This window comes from Selaginella moellendorffii, unplaced genomic scaffold (assembly GCF_000143415.4).
Source record: "Selaginella moellendorffii unplaced genomic scaffold, v1.0 SELMOscaffold_4, whole genome shotgun sequence".
Classification (NCBI taxonomy): Eukaryota; Viridiplantae; Streptophyta; class Lycopodiopsida; order Selaginellales; family Selaginellaceae; genus Selaginella; species Selaginella moellendorffii.
The window spans coordinates 1,566,736-1,585,143 of record NW_003314265.1 but is presented as its reverse complement, the minus strand read 5'-3'; the positions used below and the strand labels follow the sequence as shown (position 1 = coordinate 1,585,143).

Below are 18,408 nucleotides of genomic sequence, written 5' to 3'. Positions count from 1 at the left end.
TAACCAAACATCATTGGGAGTAGCAAAAGATTTAATCACGTCGATCAATCACAAGATCAATCACAAGCAGGAGGTTGATTGATTTTGCTATTCTTTACTGTGGTGTTTTACACAAACTTTATGAGTGTTGAGCAAAAGTAGCTTTGGACCCTAAAAAACAAGATTTGATATATTGTTATTCTGTTTTACACAAGCTTTACATTGAAAGAAAATGGGGGAGCACTTGGGAAAGAATACAAAGGTATTGTGGCGAAACTTTGGCTCCCTCTTGTGCTTACTCTCATAGTACAGACGATATTTTTCCATCCACCAGGAGTTGGAGGTGAGCTTTTAGTGAGCTCTTCCTGCGATCAAAATAAGAAAAAAAAGAAAAAAAGAAAAAAAAAGGAGAGAGGAGAAAAAAGTGTGAACGAAGAAGCAAGGAGCTCTCAGCGCTCGATCTGGATTGTGTGCTCAGCACTGTCTTTCACGGCTTCCTCCATCGAAGAAATACTTCTGTGGCTCGGACCTTCCATAACTTCTTGTTCTTGAGCTTGAGTTTCAGTAGCCTTGCCTGGTAGATTGTCTTGTTTAGCAGCGGCCTTGTCTGGTAAGTGGTCTACTCCAGCGGTAGTTCCAGCGGTAGTAGTCACTTCGGTGACCTGAGATCCATTACCACTGCCACTAGTTCCGCTACTGCTGCTGCTAGTCGATCCATTCCTGTTGCTTGACTCGCACCCTGTTATAGTCACTGCCGTGTGGCCCCTGTCCTGACCGTGAGGATCCACTTGGCCTCCAAGACTTTCCATAGGGACCAGCTTCCCGTGATGCAACGAGCCACGGCAGATCGGGCAAGTTGAGTTGTTTGCAAGCCACTCATCTATGCACTCGACGTGGAAGATGTGGTCACACACTGGAAGTTGCTGCAGCTTTTCGCCGGGCTGGTAGTCTGACAAGCAGACTGCGCACCTAGAGAAAACAAAAAAAAAAAAGACGAGATGTTAGTGATCACGAGCTCGTCAAATGCGAATCCAAAGAGAAAAAACATATCAGGTTGAAAATCAAACAATACAAAAACTGTAGAAGAGATGTTAGCGATTGGGTGAGAAAACTTTGAATCAAACATGCGCAGGAGCACAAAAAATGTTGTGGGATTTGGAGACAACCCCCTGTGGAACATGCAGATGGGCTGAACTATGATACCACGAGAACACAGTCTAGGATGGCTGCAAAAGGGGCATCACACGGAAAACCCGTATGAAAAGTTTAGAGCCACGAGAAGAGCAACAGAAGAACCCTGTAGACTCAAGCTCTACCCGCAAAAGCAACATCCACAAGAGACGCAAGCCTTTCATGCACAAAACAGTAAAATTCTCACTCGAGCCACAAAAAAAAAAAAAAAAAGATCTAGGAGATTGGAATCACTGGAATCAGAGCTCGCAAGACACCACTGTCAGTCACTAGGAACAGCGCACGCAACTCTATGCAAGGCAGATGGAACAGTGCCGAAGAAAAAAGAAAAAACTCGTGGCAGTAAAGTCAAACCTAGGAGGTGGATTTCAAACGAGATACTTACTGGTTATCTTCCCTGCTGGCCGCAAAGCTCTCGTCAAAAACGATGGTCGGTAGCGTCGCTCGAAAGGACTTGGTTAATCCATGGTCGACTGGCCACTGCAAAACAAACGCGCTTAGAAAGGCCGAAGGAGAAACCAAGAACTCTTGTCTAGCAAACAAGAGAACAAAACCAAAAAAGCAAAGGAAGAATGGAAAAAAGGCCTCGCTCCAACCAATCCAATCCTCTCCTCTCGCATTTCCCTTCCTTACCGCGGAGAAGATCCCTCTCGCGAAGAACTGGGCGCGGAGCTGCGACACGGCCCTGGCGGTCTGGCGCCGCCGCACATAGAGGACGCAAAAGAGCAGCAGCAGCACGAGCGTGAAGATTATCGGCGTCGCGAATGTGAAGGCCTGGTAGAACTTGAGCTGGGGCGCGCAGCTCGGCGTCGTGCAGGGATTCTGATCTGACATAGCCGCCGCTTGCTTGTTCGATCCGAGCTCCTAGCCTACAGACCTGTGAGAGGGATTCGAGATTTTCACTCCAAGAATCGCCGGTGGCTCCTCCTTCTCCTCCCGTGCTCCATCGCGCCAGAGCGCCAGTGATTAGATCTGGGCGCAGCAGTGAACAGCAAGAATGGGACCGGGGCGGCCGCGCCCACGCGATTCGATCCCCGGACCTCTTTACGTGGCGGCAAGGAATCGAACCGCCGACTTCCACGGTGCCCTAGAATTTCTAAATTCTAGGGTTTATCGTTCCTCGATGAAGAGAGGGCACGTGATCGTCCAAGACGAGGATAGGAGGAAGAAGAAGAAGAACGCGATCCAGAAGGTAAATCCTTGTGATCCAGAGCCGCTGCTAAGCGGCGATCCGGCGGCAGCGCAATCGAAGAACTCGTCCGCGAGAGGATTCTACTGCATTGCGCCTGGCGATCAGCGCTTCGGGCTCCTTGCTACATTCTTGAAGAAGAATCTCAAGAAGAAGGTAAGCTACTCCCTCTCTCTCCAGAGATTTATTTTTTCTCCTCGCTCGCAACGAAGAGGTTTTAACTGTTTTGTTTTTGTGTGTGGAAGATTGTCGTCATCTTCTCAACTTATCGCTCGCTACTGTTCCACAACCAAGTCCTTATCGCGCTGGGTATACCAAACCTCTCCATTCACGAAAAGCTAGACGATGCCAAAGCGCGCAGCACTATCGACCAATTCCGGGATGCCGACAGGGGTTTGCTACTTACCACGGATGCTGTCTTCTACGGTTTGATCATCCCTCCAGTGGTACGTAAATCTCTCCTCTCTTCCTTTTTCTTTTTATTTGCTTTGTTCGTCTGGTTCGATCTAGATGAAACGTAAATGTGTGTGTGTGTGTGTGTGTGTTTTGGACCATTCCTCCACTTTGTTCTTTGTGTTGGAGCAGGCCACTCTTTTAGTTGCTTTCTATGCCGTGTGGCTTCTTTCTCATACTTTTCCTTTTTCTTTTCTCTTTTCGAGAGTGACCGATCTAGAAGCTTATGTTACTTGTCCGATCTCTGCCTGACACCACACCTTTGCTCTCACCTACAGGACTGGATTCTGCAATTTGAGCCTCCGGATGACGTAGAGGTATGCTTTGACGCTTCAAAGAACAAAGAAAAAGTGCATCCTTTCTAAATCTCGAGTGCGATCGCCCATTGCAGAAGTACAAGCAGCGACCGGGACAGCAACAAGGGGGCAATAATAGAGGCCTGCTCTTCCTCCTCCCGCAGGAGATCAGTTTCCTTAAAGTGAGTGATACGATCCACGGAACTTTACTCATGATCGTCCGTGCTTACTTTTCCTCTTGCTCCGCGCTCCATCAGGGTGTCCGGGATAGCGATTCTTTTCTTCAGTGCGAGTTCTCCGATATCAAAACCGGGATTTTGCAGTCGCAGATGGTGCGTGGGGTCCTCTTATCTTGGTAAAAATTCTCTCATATCTTTCGTATTCCCTACAGGAGAAGCTGGTACAGAAGAACTTTCGCATACACCAGCTCTCGACCGAAGGATACAGATCTTACTTCCACGCCTACGCATCAAATCCTCACAAAGCGATCTTCAACGTGAAAAACCTTGATCCACAGGTTGGCCGGAAGAATTTTATGAAAAACTCTAAACTATGGCTTCTATTCCAGGCCTCCTCAGCATCGTTTGGAATTAAAAGACCACCCAAGATTCTTGTTTGATCTTATCAAGAAAAGATGGTGGCAACGTTTTGTTTCATACCAAAGCTGTTTCTTGGATATCATAGTTTTGTTTCATGGAGACAGATGGAGAGATGATACCAAAGTTATGTTTCTTGGAAAAAGATGGTACCATAGTTTGTTTTCATGAAAGTTTTGTTTCATGGAGAGATGGTACCAACATTTTGTTTCATGGAGAGATGTTTCATGGAGGCAAAGTTTTGTTTCATGGTGAGATGATACCAAAGTTTTGTTTCATGGAAGAAGGATGGTGACAAAGTTTTGTTTCATGGAGAGATGGTACCAAAGTTGGAGAAAGATGGTACGAAAGCTTTGCAAACATCTAGAACAAAAGGTTTTCAACACTAGCTTGATTGAAATCCTCACTCTTCGATGCAAACGATTCTTTCTCAGTAATCTTCTCCCCCCTCTTCATCTTCACCGTCGGCAGACTCGGCGCCAACCTCTTCGTAGTCCTTCTCGAGCGCCGCCAGATCCTCGCGGGCCTCGGAGAACTCCCCTTCCTCCATCCCCTCACCAACGTACCAGTGGACGAAGGCGCGCTTGGCGTACATGAGATCAAACTTGTGGTCGATCCGGGAGAAGACCTCGGCGACGCTGGTGGAGTTGGAGATCATGCACACCGCGCGCTGGACCTTGGCCAGATCTCCGCCGGGAACCACCGTCGGGGGCTGGTAGTTGATGCCGCACTTGAATCCCGTGGGGCACCAGTCCACGAACTGGATGGTCCGCTTGGTCTTGATGGTGGCCACCGCCGCGTTCACGTCCTTGGGCACCACGTCCCCGCGGTACATGAGGCAGCACGCCATGTACTTGCCGTGCCGCGGGTCGCACTTGGCCATCATCGACGCCGGCTCGAAGGCGGTGTTGGTGATCTCGGCCACGGACAGCTGCTCGTGGTACGCCTTCTCGGCGGAGATGACCGGCGCGTAGGACGAGAGCATGAAGTGGATCCTCGGGTACGGGACCAAGTTGGTCTGGAACTCGGTCACGTCCACGTTGAGCGCGCCGTCGAAACGGAGAGAAGCCGTGAGCGATGAGATCACCTGCAGCAATGCCGAGTGTCAATCAATGAGAAGCAAAGAAACGAGTTCTACCATCTTACCTGTGACACGAGCCTGTTCAGGTTGGTGTAAGTTGGCCTTTCAATGTCGAGTGACCTCCTACAAATGTCGTAAATGGCCTCGTTGTCAAGGAGGACGGCCACATCAGTGTGCTCCAATAGCGAGTGAGTCGAGAGAACACTGTTGTAGGGCTCCACAACGGATGTTGATACCTGGGGCGATGGGTAGACTGTAAAGCCGAGCTTGGACTTCTTGCCGTAGTCCACGGACAGCCTTTCCAGTAAAAGGGACCCCAGCCCAGACCCCGTACCGCCACCAACGGCATGGAACACGAGAAAGCCTTGCAATCCAGTGCAGTTATCCGCCAGCTTCCTGATGCGATCCAGGCAAAGGTCCACGATCTCTTTCCCAACTGCGAACACAAAACACCCATTTAGCGGAAGAAGTAGTTGATCTGAATGAAAGAAGTATGAATACTTACTCGTATAGTGACCGCGAGCAAAGTTATTAGCAGCATCCTCCTTGCCGCTGATCAGCTGCTCCGGATGGAAGAGCTGGCGGTAAGTCCCAGTCCTCACCTCGTCGATCACTGTGGGCTCCAAATCCAAGAACACAGCACGAGGAACATGCTTCCCAGCTCCGGTCTCGCTAAAGAACGTGTTGAATGCGTCGTCGCCTCCTCCGACAGTCTTATCGCTGGGCATTTGTCCATCGGGCTGCAAAGAGGAGAGAAGAGGCGTGAAATCGCTGTGGAAACTCTAGAATCCCTACCTGGATGCCGTGCTCGAGACAATACAGCTCCCAACAAGCGTTCCCGACCTGGATCCCGGCCTGGCCGATGTGAATCGAGATGCACTCCCTCATCTTGGATCGACCGAGGAAGAAAGAAGAAGGCGCAGCGCGGCGATGAAACCCTAGAGCGTTTGCAAAGACGCCCTCGTTTCACTCAAGAACAAGAACAAACAAAGCGAGGGTATAGGAAAATGGAGGGAGATTTAAACGCTACCGCCCAAATAGAAAGTTGCCGTTAGGAACGGCACAACTGGGCGAATACCAGCCAATCGCGACCGCCGTAGTGGGTTCTTTGGAATGATTTGGGTGACATCCTCGCGCTTTGGAATCGTGGACATCATACGACGACGGTGATTAAAGTATATTCACACGAAACTATAAGAAATTATTTACGGGCAGGACCCTCGTACCACAACAAGATTCCCCGCTTGGAAAAATAATAGAGACAGCGCAATGGCCATTGGCCCATGTACGGCAAGAGAGATACGACGCGAATATGCGCAAGCTCCATGGACCGTTGGATCCTCCCTTCCAACAGCCCCGATTGACGCATTCCCATGACAACAAGGCGTATAAAAGCCCTAGCTCGCGCCTTCTTGCAGAAGTCCGTGCTCTCTCTTGGCAGCTGATCGCTCGTTTCAAATCGGTGGAAGCGCTGCCTAAGTTTCTAGCTCGGGATCGCGGGATGCTGCCGTGAGCTCGCGATGGCGCTTCCGAAGTTCAAGCGCCCGGATCTAGGCGTCACAGGTTTGAAATTCCGATAGGAAATCTCTGTGGCTCACGCTCTCGATCCTGAATTTCCAGTTTCTCCTGTGCCAAACGGTGATTTGGACTGGGAATTGTCCCCGTTTCCCAGGGAGCCTCTAAACTCGCCGTCGTGCTACTTGGCGGAGGAGCATCCCTTGACATGGGCTTCTTCCAAGTGGAATGGAGTTGTGGATTCCAGCAAGCATATTTTTTGCAACAGGTCCTTAAATATGAAGAGCATTGTGGCTGTTGGCTTCGATATGGATTACACTCTCGCACAGTACAAGCCAGATACGTTTGAGGTTCTTGCTTACCAGGGAACGGTCAAAAAGCTGGTCTACAATCTCGGCTATCCCACTGATGTTCGTGCTCTCGTCCCAAAATCTCCTTACAGTTTTTATATGTTCACCTGTTACTAAATGCTCCAATTTGCAGCTGTTGCAATGGACATTCGACTGGAAATATATGATCAGAGGTCTAGTTCTGGATAAAAGGCGAGGCAACGTTCTGAAAGTATACTTTGATTTCCCCCAGCTTCCATTTTGTTTATAACTCTTGACAATGCATCCGCAGATGGATCGTCACAAGTACGTCAAGGTTGCCTACCATGGGTTTCGAGAATTACCCCGTGAAGAGAGAATGGCTACTTATGGGAACACACTGTCCCGTGAAGCCTACGACGAACCTGACTATGCGCTTATCGACACCCTCTTCTCCTTGGCGGAAGCATATCTTTTTGCGCAGCTCGTTGAGTACAGAGATAGTTCTCCTAGCAAGCTTCCGGCAAAAGAGTACGACTTGTAATCATTGTCTGCTTCTGTACTTATTCCGTTGTGATCTCCAGCATTCATTCTGAGGATGGCATGCTTGTACCAAGGTAAAGCGAAGTTGTGATCCTTTGAAGAACGCTCATGTATTTTGTTTCCACAGTTATGCCCAGATTTACAAAGATGTACGGTCTGCTGTGGACTTGTGCCACCGTGATGGCACACTTAAGCAAGCTGTTTCTCTTGACCCTGGAAAGTGAGTACTGTTCTCCCCACTTAACTTTTATTCTGATTCCTTTGAAAAACTTCACAGATATATCCACGAAGATCCGCTGCTGGTCCCAATGTTTAAAATGCTGCGAGACTCTGGCCGCATGACTTTTCTCGTAACAAACAGGTACCTTTACCTTTTTTCTAAGATTGTAGCGAATGTGAGCGCTGTTGCAGCCTCTGGGACTACACACACGTGGTTATGAACTATTTATGTGGAAAGACTGGTAACGAAGGTGTACCTCGAGACGACGAATGGCTTTCCTATTTTGACCTTGTCATTACTGGCAGGTGTGCTAGCTCCATTGTTTTCATTGTTTCTTGTTCTAATGTACTACTACTCCTGCTCAGCGCAAAGCCTGCTTTTTTTGCTGATAGCAATCGAGCCCCTCTTTTCGAGGTTGACATCGAAACTGGGATGCTCCAGAACACAGACAACGGAACGCCTCTCATGCAGGTGTGTGATCCTTGTGTTTTTCGAGAGTAATGATTCTGATTGTCACCTCAGGTTGGCGGTTTGGGAGTTGGCCTGGAAACTCAAAAGAAGAAGAACAGTCAGCACTGCAGAGCTTTTCAAGTACGCTGAATCAGTTTCTTATTTTTTTTCTTAATCTGGATGATTTTGGCTTTGTAAAACAGGGAGGAGGAGTTGCACACCTACATAAACTGCTAGCCATCGAGGCAGGGGCCCAGGTAGCCGCAATCTGTGCTTTAAGTTTTTTGTAAAGATACTGATTCATTATTGGCGAATAGGTGCTGTATGTAGGTGACCACATCTACGGAGACATCTTGCGGAGCAAGAAACAACTTGGTAAGATACTCCTCAACGAGTGAATAGTCTTCAATCGCGAAAAACTTATGCAGATTGTAATAGGGTGGAGAACGATGCTTGTCATTCCGGAGCTTGAGAGTGAGCTGGAGCTACTGAAACAGAACCTCAAGCTTCAAAAAGTAAGTCGTGAATTACGGTCACAAGTTTCCATTAAATGCACAAGTCTGCCTCAGGAGTTTCGCAAATTCCGTCGAAAGCGCGAGGAATTAGAAGACCTGCTCCAGCGTGCAAAGTGGAAGCTCAGGTGGGCTCTTATCTGGAAAACCATTCCATAAACACCAGTAAAACTCTTCTTTCAGGCTAGAACACCAGAATGAAGAAGAGCTCTTAACGAGAGCCAAGTCTTTACAGCAGGACAGGGACTCCATCCGAGATCTTCAGCGCCAAACACACAAAGATCTCCACCAAAAGGTACTCAAAACTTCGCTCCAACTCATCCCTGGCTCAAATTTTCTGTCGTCTCTCCAGTTCCATAGCGTCTGGGGACAGCTCATGAAAACTGGCTATCAAAACTCCCGATTTGCTCACCAGGTTTGGGTTCCATCCAAAGTTTTTCAATCCATCTCCATCGTTTTCGTTCGCGTTTTCCTTGTAGGTGGAACGATTCGCGTGCTTGTACACAAGCCAAGTTACTAATCTCTGCTACTACTCTCCCGACAAAAGCTTTAGAACCACGGAAGACTTCATGCCGCATGAGCTGGAGTTCGCGGAGTTTTAAACCTGTATTAATTACTATATTAATTACATCTTAATCGAAAAAGGTGAAAGTTTAAATCACTGGTTATTATAGCACTGCCAAAGAAAAATAGAGGGAGAGAGTAGCGGGAGTTGCATGGAGATGGCGCGCTCCTCCCATTTTTCACCGATTCTTCGCCGCGGGATCGCGCATTGTCTAGTGGATGGGATCCAGGCTTGGAATTTCGGCGCCCGCCTTGCTCGCCGCGCTGATCCTCTTGTGTGATCGAGGTACGTGATAAGCCCTAGCGAGATTTTCCTATTCCTCCCTCTTCTCTCCAGTCCAAGCATTCGATCCTCTCGATCCGGAAGGAAATATCACTCTGAAATGGGATATCATCAGCTGGACATCAGATGGATACCAGGTAGATCGAACAGATCGAAGATTTTCTTCTCGTTTCTAGACTTACTGTGATCCTCACAGGCTCTAGTATCGATCATAAACTACCAGCGCTATCGCCACATAGAATCGCCGGGATGGACTCTGGGATGGACGTGGCAAGGAGGAGAAGTGATCTGGGGAATGGTTGGAGCTCAGGCAACGTATCAAGGAGATTGCTCCAAGTTCCATGGAACAATCCCGCACTGCTGCCTTCAAAGCCCGACCATTGTGGATTTGCTCCCGGAAGCTCCTGCCAGCATGAAGTCGGCCAACTGCTGTAGGAATGGTGTGCTGAGCTCGCTTCTCCAAGACCCGGAGAATTCAGTGGCGAGCTTTCAGCTCACGGTTGGCCAGTCCAGCAATGTGAGCGACACAACTTCTCCTCCCAAGAGCTTCCTTCTCGGCGCTCCCGGGCCCGGCTACGAGTGCTCTTCTCCCAGGAGAGTGAACGGGAGCTTGTTTTTCACTCCGGATCATCGTCGAGCGACTCAAGCCTTGAGTAAGTGCTTGGAACTGGAGTTTCTTCAGGGAATTCCAGACTGACTTGGTTGTGTGGCAGTGACTTGGAATGTTACCTGTAGGTACTCCCAGGCCGTGGCTCAGCGAGCACCATCTTGCTGCGTTTCTTACTCGGCTTTTTACAACGCGACGATCGTTCCTTGCCCGACTTGTGCGTGCCAGTGCTCCTACAACGCGACACAGCCGATCCAAAATGCCCAGCCGATGTGCATGCAAATGTAAGCTTTTGGAACTTTTCTTCCCAGGCCTTGATTGTTCTTATGCTACTCTCAGGAGCTCTGCCTATATGAACTCCCCGGGCTATAGCACGGGCAGGACTAGAGATCCACCAGAGCTTTACTGCTCCACCGATATGTGCCCGGTGAAGATCCACTGGCACGTAAAGACGAACTACTACGACTACTGGCGAGCCAAGCTCACCATCATCAACAGGAGCCTCCGGAAGAACCACACGCAGTGGAACGTCGTCGTCCAGCACCCCAACCTGGACAACCTCACCTCGGCATTCAGCTTCAACTACATGAGCTTGCCGCGAGGACGCACTAGTAAGCTTTCCTTTTTCCCTCTCGCTCCATCGCTCTTGATCAGTAACTTGAGTGGTGATTTCCAGATGACACAGCGATGTTTTGGGGGATCCGCTACTACAACGACGAACTCCTCACTGCCGGCCCCGTTGGAAACGTCCAGTCGGAGCTCCTCTTCCAAAAGGATCCCAGCTTCACTCTGGACAAAGGCTGGGCATTTCCCCGCAGGGTGTATTTCAATGGCGAAGAATGCGTTTTGCCGCCTCCTCACTCGTATCCCTTTCTTCCCAGCGCGGCCATCCATCGCCAAACTCTCGCTTGGAAAGCTCTCGTCCTCCCAGTTTTGTTGGCTTTGATACTCTAAACAGTGTAAATATGATAGGAAGGAATATTCTATCTCTTTTTTAAATATCTAGAGAGATTAAATTATCTCCCGTTCATTAACTTTGCTAGTCGAGAGCCTTTCGTACAGGTGCCCTGTCGTCTTGTTTCTTGGCAATCCCGTCTTTAGGTCATCTATTAGTTTGCCTAGGATGTGGAACGAGGTGGTGCTCGCTCGGCTATCTCTCGCCTAGGGCACGGCGATCTCAGCCACGGCGGGGCGCCCAAGTGCCAGCATTCTAGCTGGATCTGGCCTCTCTAGATCAGCTGCCTCTAGGTCTCTCTCCCACTGGAATGCCGTCTCCTAGGGCAGCAGCGGCGGATTGTCTCGGCGCGTTGTAGCGAGTGGGAGGGTCGATCGAGCATTCTTCTCCGCCATGGCTGTAAGTAATTTCGTCCAATCCGCGACGGCGGGGCAAATGCCGCTGGATGGATGGATTGAACAGAGTGGTTTTTCGAGTGATTGATTGTCTTTTCTTCTGTGGTAGAAGAAGGACCAGAGTGATGTGCGCCGGCACTTGGACCATTCCTCGCGGAGGCAAAGCAGCACCGAGCGCTCGCCTCTCCACCCGCAAGTAAGAAACCACAGCAGCAGCAATAGAACGTCGACAGGATCTCCTGCATGGGAGAAGAAGAACGAAGGTGGCAATAACTTTGCGCCCTCCACACCCGGGCGGAGTCGAATGAGAGCCAATCCCATGCAGGAAGACCAGGTAAAAATCTCTTTTTTTAATTCTTCCTTCGTGCTCTAGCGAGCCATAGTTATAACTTAGCGTCGTTTCTCAACAGGAGAAGGGACAGGGGCCACCGCTACCAAAATTCGGTGCCTGGGATCCAAAAGATCCCTCCTCGGCCGATGGATTCACCATCATCTTCAACAAAGCCAGAGACGAGAAGCGAGCCGGATCCGGTGGCCGACCGGCGTCCCCCGTGAAGAACGACAGCGAGCTGTACAAGAACAATCCGGACCGGTCCTCGTCCAATGTAATGCAAAGCTCTCTTTTCCCTCTTCCCAGCCGTATAGCTGATCGTGTTTTGATGCAGAAGAAATGGTATTGCTGCTTCGGAGCCGCGGAAACGTGATCGAAGGAAAACTTCTCTAGGTAGTAACAGGGATCGACGACGACGACAAACTTTGGTGATTTGATGATGCTTGGCACCATCGTTTTGGCTACAGGACATCAGGTGGTACCTTTGTGATACTGTCTGGTCTGTGTAGCTTCTATGGGCTTTGTATATTCTCGTCGCTAACGAGCTCTATCTTGTGCTCATGCTTTTTTTTACTTCCCTATACTTTTTTTTTACCAGAGGAACGCTTGCTTAGCTCTGCGAGATCTTTTCTAACCGCTTCCAAATGCAAAGATTTGCTCGCAGGGCAGAGATCAAGCAGAGATTACGAGCACCCAAAGTGAAAAGTACGAGAGATTCTCGGCTGCCGTCCATATCAACACTCTACAACGCCTCCTGCCAAAATGCTTATATCTGGGGCTCGCTACAGAATCTCAACAGGTCTGGAAGAAAGAGGCAAGGATTTTTTCCCTCTTTTCTCCTGGTTTTCTGTTCACTCTCTAAATAACGTTTGAACTTCCAGCCTCGATCGCACTCCACTCCCCTCGCGGTAAGAGTTTTTTACATCATTGGATTCCTTTTCACTTTTTTTTTTCTCCTAGGCTTGCAGACACATTTATTTTGGGCCAATGAGCGGCTCTGCGCTTTTATCCCGTGGAGATAAGGCTCTCTCTCTCTCTTTCTCCCGCAAAACGATCCAATCAATCCAGCATTTGTGGCACACCAGGAAGGACCTCCTGAGCACTGTGGCACTCGTTTTCACTTCCTGGGGTGGAAATGCAATGCATCGGACAAGCCTGCTCGACCTGCCCGGCTCCACACACTCACACAAGGCACGACGACGCAAAGCCAGCGCTAAAACGCTCCTGGAAAGAAAAGTCTCTGCTCGATCCAGCGGAGAAGGCAATGCAAAACGATCAAACAAGGGAATACACTGGAGAAGGCAATGCGAAGCGAGCAAACGAGGGACAGCAACGAGGTGGAAAAGAAGAAGCAAACACGCCAAGCAAGCAACAAAAACAAGACCAAGTTGACAAGCTTACTCCGCGCTGGTCCAAATGCCAGTGGAAGTTTTGGGAGCTTCTAGAGGAGTGGCCAATGAATTTTTGGACGAAGGAAAAAAAGACGAAACCAATTCAACGAGAAGACCATAAAACCCAGAACCTTTCGAAGGGAGACAAAAGGAAACGAAAACAATGACAAAAAAACGAAAGCAAAGAAGCGAGTTGTGAGTGAAATTGATGGTGGTAAAATATTTCAAAGATGCCCACAAGCGGCATATGCTTTCTAACTTCCTCTTGGAAGATCGAAACCCTCCCTTTGCTTCTCCTGAGACCAAAGTTCTTCCAAAACAAAAATAAGAATTTGACGCTCTGCTATGATCGATCCTTGAAGCTTGTGGCGTGGACCGGGAAGAGATCCAAGAGCTCGGGCTCCCGCTGGAGATGGTGGTGCTGGAACTGTTGGTGGTGCTGGATCTCCTGGAACTGCTGGTGGTGGTGCTCGTAGACAAAGTGTTGATTGGTGGCGGCGACGTGGTGGTGGTGGAGATGGTGAGCGGCGGCCGCGGGGTGGTGGTGGAGGTGGTGAGGATTTCCGAGCTGGAGATGAGTCGCCACCACCGCTTGCGGCTGCTGCTGCTGCTGGGTATGGAGAATCATACCGTGGTGGTGGAATGGGAAGCGCTCGAAAACGCCGCCACCGTTGGCCGCTGGCGACGCCACGATCCCGTTTGGCTGGTGGTGGACCGGCGGCGGCGGGGGTGGCGGCGGCGGTGGAGACTTGAGATCATCGCTGCAATGCAAGCTCCGATCGAAGCTCTGGCGGAGGAGCTCGGTGGGCGTGAGCGGCGGCTGCAAGTGGTGGTGCGGCCGCTGGGGATTGCTCGTCTCGAACGAGGCCTCGGAGGAGAGCGGCGTGACGGGGCTGGGGAGGAGCCCGCCCGCGGCGGCGGCGGCGGTGTGCAGCGCGTCGCTGTAGACGAGCTTGGGCGACACGTCGGAGCCGCGGGGCGAGCAGCCGGTGCGCTTGAAGGGCGACCCGCGGTTGATATCCAGGTTGCGCAGGTTGTTCTGCTTGCGCTCGTGCAGCCGCGACATGTGGCGCCGCAGCGGCATGCCGCCGGCGGTACCGTGCGGTACCGCTCCCGGTCCCGCCGCCGACGTTGCTACCGCATTGCCCGGCGGATCCGCGGGCTGGGAAGCGATTTGCTGCTGCTGCTGCTGCTGGTGCTGCTGGTGTTGGTGGTGGTTTTTGGATCCGCCGGATTGCCTCGCGGGGACGGTGACGGGCATCTTGTCCTGGGCATCCTCCGCGGCGCCCGTGTGCTTCTGGACGACCTCGCGGAACGTGAGAACGTCCGCCTGGATGAAAGTGGTGGCGGCGAGCTGCTGCTTGATGGCCTCCGCCTCGGCAGCCACCGGCGAGGCGGGCTTCTTCGCGGCCTGACAGGTACCGCCACTGGCAGCGCCGCCACCGTTGGCGGTGCTAGGCTCGGCCTCCGCCACTACGCCGCCGCCGCCGCCGATACTCCGCGGGGGACTGCTGCTGCTGCTGCTGCTGCTGCTCGCGCGGCTGCTGAGGCGGCTGGGCGGCGGGCTGTTGAGATCCAGCGCGGCGGCGGAGGACGGTGGTGGCGGAGGTGGTGGGGGAGGAGGAGGATTCACGAGCGTGGAATCGGAGGAGAAGCACTTGTTGTTGGTGGTGGTGGTGATGGTGGCAGTGGTGGTGATGGTGTTGGAGACGCCACCCATTTTGATCTCCTCCGCATTCCACTGCCACCGATTTCTCTTCCTTCGCTGCTCACCGGAGCAGCATCACTGTAGAATTCGTGGGGATGGAGAGCAACGGAAGAACACAAGAACGAAGAGCAGCGATAGATTTTTTAAACCGCCCAAAATCCGATCCCCGAATCCGCCCCGAGAGATCGAGATCGAGAGAGAGAGAGAGAGAGAGAGAGAGGAGACCCACCAAAGCTCTGCGCTGCTAAGCGTGAATGGGCGACAAACGCATTGACGCGGCGGCCATAGCGATAGCTTCTTCGCGTAAGCTATCCTTTCCTTTCTCCTATCAAAGCATTGGCTGGCGCTCTCTTCGCTCACTCTATCTATCTAGGAAGGAGAGAGAGAGAGAGAGAGAGGAGGGAGGAGACTCTACAGTGTGGAAGCGCTAGCGGGGGCGCGGCGAAGCATTAGCAGAAGATGGAGGAGAGGGGAGAGATTTGCGGGCACGCAATTCGACGACCAAGGAAAGGCATGGGCCTGTCTCTGATCTGCCGAGGGACCTGGCGGAAGCAGCAATGCACCAACAACAACAACGAGGAAGGGCAAGAACAGGGGAGGGAGCCTGGCGCTGGATCCAGCGGTCAATCCGCTGCCCGTCGATCAAATTTGATCCATCCCGCAAGAGGGTTGCTTATCCTCGATCGCCTCCTCCGAATTCCGCGCTCCAGCTGCCAAAATTTGGGCCCAGACACCCAGGATCTCTAGCTCGAGCCCCGCCCTCCTCTCCTCTCCTCTCCCCTGTTTCCCCTTGTTTATCGATCGCTCGCTCGCTTTCTTTCTCTCCCTCTCTCCCCCTCCCGAGAGATCGAGACAGGGCAGGAGCGAGGTAGGAGGAAGTAACAGTGTACTGTAGGTCTGTGGATTTCTCTTCGTTTTTAGAGTCGTGTGGAGAAGTGGAGCCTCGTGTTTCTAGAGGCCGGTGTCCTTAGCAGAGGCGCGGTGGAAACGCAAGGGCGTGTGGGGGCGGTATTTATTCCCCGCGATTCGAACCCCACCCAACGGAAGAAAGATAACGGCCACGGCAGCCCTAGAAACAGAGGCTTTTAAGAACCCTAAAAACCAGGCCACGCCGGAAGCGATCATGACCATCGTCCCCCCGGATTGAATGGGGGGAAAATTTCTCGCGCAAGGGGGGCCGCCACCCGCCAGCCCAATCGCCCCAGATCCGATCCACTCTTCCTTTCACCGCAAGAAACTTTAATGTATAGATATAGATAGCTTATAGTTCTCGCTCACGACCCAAGCATGTGACACGGTAAGTATCAATGTTCTAAATGGCCAAAGTGCACAGGACGAGGAACAATGCCACCTTTGAGTTAGGGCAAAATTCTATTGCACGGCGCATTCGCCGTAGCTGTCTGTACTCATGTCGGCGAAGTGTGTTTCCAACAAGGGAAAAAAAAGAGAGCAAGAAAAAAAGTGTTCGGAGTGCATGTGATCATTCTTTGCAAAATCAGTATATACGGAAAAAAAAAGAGAGAATTTCCCCTGTTTGATTTGTCTTCGATCTAGGTAATGCTCCATGGTCGAATGATCCCCCAATATGGCATCTAAAAGAGCACCTTGGATCAATCTATCACTTCACTATATGCTGGGAGAGGGAATCTTTTCCGTACATAGGATATGCCTTCGCATTTTCCCGCCATTTTGCAAGGGCAAAAAGGGAAGCCATTTAACGAAGCCAGAAGCGTGGACTAGCCATTTAAAGAAGGCTGTGTGACGTTGACCGCCACAGCTGGGGTGGTTTGCGGGAATTCATTCCATCCGGTCAATGGATTCATCAATCCACACGACAGTGTCACACAGTTTTTCTTTGTGTGTGTGTGTGTGTGTGTTCTTCTAAAGAGCTTCTAAAGTGTGCCACCATGCTTGCCCTTGTTTCGCCCGTGATTCTTCTTCTAATGGAAGCCATTCAATCAATCAATCAATCAATCAATCAAGGCTCCAGAATGGACGGGCATGGCTTTGCGGAATTCTGGGCTGGAAAGATGATAAAGCGAAGGGATTGTTGTCATTGTCTATGGATTGCTTGCTTTCTTGGTGTGGCGGTGAGATGGTGGTGGTAGTGGTGATGGTGGCGGCTATGGTGGTGGTAGTGGTGATGGTGGCGGCTATGGTGGTGGTAGTGGTGATGGTGGCGGCTATGGTGGTGTTTTAAGATCTAAGATAGAAGCCACTCTTTTGTGGTCAAAGAGCCACACCGGTATTATTTGCGAGAGCGACAACAAGCCTTCCTCTTTGTGGATTGAAAATCTGGAGAGATTTGTGTGATCTCGCTTGATCTCTCTAGAAATTCCTCCTCTTTCCTCATACTTTCCAAATCTCCCAAGCTACATGATCAAGGAAAAATAAGAAGAAAAAATACTAAACAACCAGAAGGATGGAGACAATATGGATGTGGGCCAAAGCGATGCTCCCAAGTTCGCATAGAGTATTTATGTTTTGCCGGAGCTCATGGAACACTGGAGGTGGAATATTGAATGGATATGCCAGGGAGACCTTGATGGAGGGCACATGGCGTTGACGCCGACAGACAATGGTGGGGTTTGGGTTTCGACTCGCTTCCCCGCCAGAAATATCTAGGGCCTGAGCCGGCAGGAATCGAGCAGGGGATCGATCGGCTCGCTGCTTTGCAGCAGCGCGTGGCCCAAAAGCCAGACAATCACGAGCAAGAGGGAAGAAATGGGATTTTGGGCTCACAAGTGGAGCAAACACTTTAGACCCTTCCATATATTCTCACACAAAAGAGAGAGAGAGAAAAGGGGATCTTTGGAAAAAAAGAAAAGAAAAAAAAAATTGTTCTCCACCACCTTTGTAAGTTATCTCTTTCTTCGTTCTCCGCCACCTTTGTAAATTTGTACCGAGATGGATAGATAGATGTCCTTACAATCACCACAGCGCCCGTTTGGGCATGGGACCGGCTCCGGAGAGCCATGCACATTTGATTTCAAAGCATGACCACGAAACAAAATACGAATGAATGCGAGGAGGCGGCGGTGGCTCATAATGTGGATTACGAGGATTGTGACAAGGATCACATATAGAAACAGTAATGGAATCACATTCATCATCCCTTCACCTACCACCACCCAGAAACTCTAAAAGAAAAACAGAGATTGTTTGACCATAGGTTGGTTTCACTTCCCGGGCCGCCAACTTTTTTTCCGGGAGGGACGCAAAGACGACAATTTGGCCGCTTTGACCCGGCCATTCCATAATATCGTCTCTTTGCTAGTAAAGGTAACTCGAGGAATTCAATGGAAAGGTAGGTTGGGGAAAGAATTGTTTGCCTGAAATCCTTTTGGCTTTTGTAATTTTGGGAGAAGAAAGAGCCAAGCAAAAGGCTGTCTCGTAGTTGAATTGGAGGGAGTGCACATTTTTCTCCCCTCGCTGTGGATTGACGCGGACTTTGCAGCTTTCAGGTTATATCGTAAATCGTCCCCAAAGCGACAAAACGATGAGCAGGGGCCTTGCTTTGCTGCCTCTGACTCGCTGAGCTGCATACCTGTGTTCATTGGTCCCTGGGCAGCAGCAGCAAAGAGGGTGAAAACAAAGAAAAAAAAAAAAGCAAAGACTTAAATCTCTAATTTGGAGTAACAAGTAGAAATCAGTTTTTACAAAGCCCATGAAACATGAGACCGAAGGGTTCCGTGTGAGTTTGGGCCATTCGCTGTGTGAGGCTTCGTCCGCACTTCAAACGATGAAATGAACGTATAGTAATGAAAACAAGCTTGGATCTGGAGAGCGCACTGGCTTGGAGAGAAAAGATTCCACGATTTCTCCAAGGGAACAGGATGGG

At 50.5% G+C, this 18,408-nt stretch overlaps 7 protein-coding genes across 11 annotated transcripts; 5 read left to right on the top strand and 2 right to left on the bottom strand.

The window, feature by feature from the left end:
• Positions 1-154: 154 nt before the first annotated feature.
• On the bottom strand, positions 155-2,172 carry LOC9654563 (RING-H2 finger protein ATL58). Its single transcript, XM_024668936.1, has 3 exons — positions 1,804-2,172; positions 1,556-1,650; positions 155-948 (listed from the first exon to the last, which is right to left on the bottom strand). Exons 1-3 carry the CDS (start codon positions 2,002-2,004, stop codon positions 429-431), a joined length of 816 nt encoding a protein of 271 aa, XP_024524704.1. The 5' UTR covers positions 2,005-2,172; the 3' UTR covers positions 155-428.
• On the top strand, positions 2,068-3,917 carry LOC9655669 (ATP-dependent RNA helicase DDX18). Its single transcript, XM_024668935.1, has 7 exons — positions 2,068-2,515; positions 2,605-2,805; positions 3,091-3,129; positions 3,204-3,290; positions 3,366-3,440; positions 3,500-3,625; positions 3,677-3,917. Exons 1-7 carry the CDS (start codon positions 2,168-2,170, stop codon positions 3,725-3,727), a joined length of 927 nt encoding a protein of 308 aa, XP_024524703.1. The 5' UTR covers positions 2,068-2,167; the 3' UTR covers positions 3,728-3,917.
• Positions 3,918-3,993: 76 nt separating this feature from the next.
• Positions 3,994-5,846, bottom strand: LOC9654562 (tubulin alpha chain). Its single transcript, XM_002964032.2, has 4 exons — positions 5,581-5,846; positions 5,291-5,525; positions 4,851-5,221; positions 3,994-4,791 (listed from the first exon to the last, which is right to left on the bottom strand). The coding sequence occupies exons 1-4, from the start codon at positions 5,671-5,673 to the stop codon at positions 4,135-4,137; spliced, it is 1,356 nt and encodes a 451-aa protein (XP_002964078.1). The 5' UTR covers positions 5,674-5,846; the 3' UTR covers positions 3,994-4,134.
• Positions 5,847-6,179: 333 nt separating this feature from the next.
• Positions 6,180-8,994, top strand: LOC9654561 (5'-nucleotidase domain-containing protein 4). Its single transcript, XM_024669314.1, has 17 exons — positions 6,180-6,348; positions 6,406-6,710; positions 6,784-6,861; positions 6,922-7,139; positions 7,193-7,225; positions 7,279-7,371; positions 7,429-7,512; positions 7,563-7,676; positions 7,737-7,842; positions 7,894-7,962; positions 8,025-8,078; positions 8,139-8,196; positions 8,260-8,336; positions 8,391-8,461; positions 8,517-8,628; positions 8,686-8,748; positions 8,813-8,994. The coding sequence occupies exons 1-17, from the start codon at positions 6,306-6,308 to the stop codon at positions 8,933-8,935; spliced, it is 1,701 nt and encodes a 566-aa protein (XP_024525082.1). The 5' UTR covers positions 6,180-6,305; the 3' UTR covers positions 8,936-8,994.
• LOC9654560 (COBRA-like protein 1) lies at positions 8,987-10,778 on the top strand. Its single transcript, XM_002964430.2, has 6 exons — positions 8,987-9,183; positions 9,235-9,317; positions 9,377-9,833; positions 9,894-10,071; positions 10,127-10,398; positions 10,464-10,778. The coding sequence occupies exons 1-6, from the start codon at positions 9,117-9,119 to the stop codon at positions 10,739-10,741; spliced, it is 1,335 nt and encodes a 444-aa protein (XP_002964476.1). The 5' UTR covers positions 8,987-9,116; the 3' UTR covers positions 10,742-10,778.
• A 98-nt stretch (positions 10,779-10,876) lies between these two features.
• On the top strand, positions 10,877-12,049 carry LOC9655668 (RPM1-interacting protein 4). 4 transcript variants are annotated; one of them, XM_024669252.1, is made up of 4 exons: positions 10,877-11,141; positions 11,247-11,471; positions 11,548-11,742; positions 11,806-12,029. In XM_024669252.1, exons 1-4 carry the CDS (start codon positions 11,136-11,138, stop codon positions 11,839-11,841), a joined length of 462 nt encoding a protein of 153 aa, XP_024525020.1. In that variant the 5' UTR covers positions 10,877-11,135; the 3' UTR covers positions 11,842-12,029. The 4 variants fall into 4 exon arrangements, with proteins under 4 accessions (XP_024525020.1, XP_024525018.1, XP_024525019.1 ...); XM_024669250.1 differs by having other exon boundaries at positions 11,803-12,029; XM_024669251.1 differs by having other exon boundaries at positions 10,878-11,141; positions 11,250-11,471; positions 11,803-12,049.
• Positions 12,050-12,099: 50 nt separating this feature from the next.
• Positions 12,100-14,668, top strand: LOC112344451. 2 transcript variants are annotated; one of them, XM_024669249.1, is made up of 2 exons: positions 12,100-12,376; positions 12,437-14,668. In XM_024669249.1, exon 2 carries the CDS (start codon positions 13,272-13,274, stop codon positions 14,649-14,651), a length of 1,380 nt encoding a protein of 459 aa, XP_024525017.1. In that variant the 5' UTR covers positions 12,100-12,376; positions 12,437-13,271; the 3' UTR covers positions 14,652-14,668. The 2 variants fall into 2 exon arrangements, with proteins under 2 accessions (XP_024525017.1, XP_024525016.1); XM_024669248.1 differs by having other exon boundaries at positions 12,429-14,668.
• Positions 14,669-18,408: the final 3,740 nt, after the last annotated feature.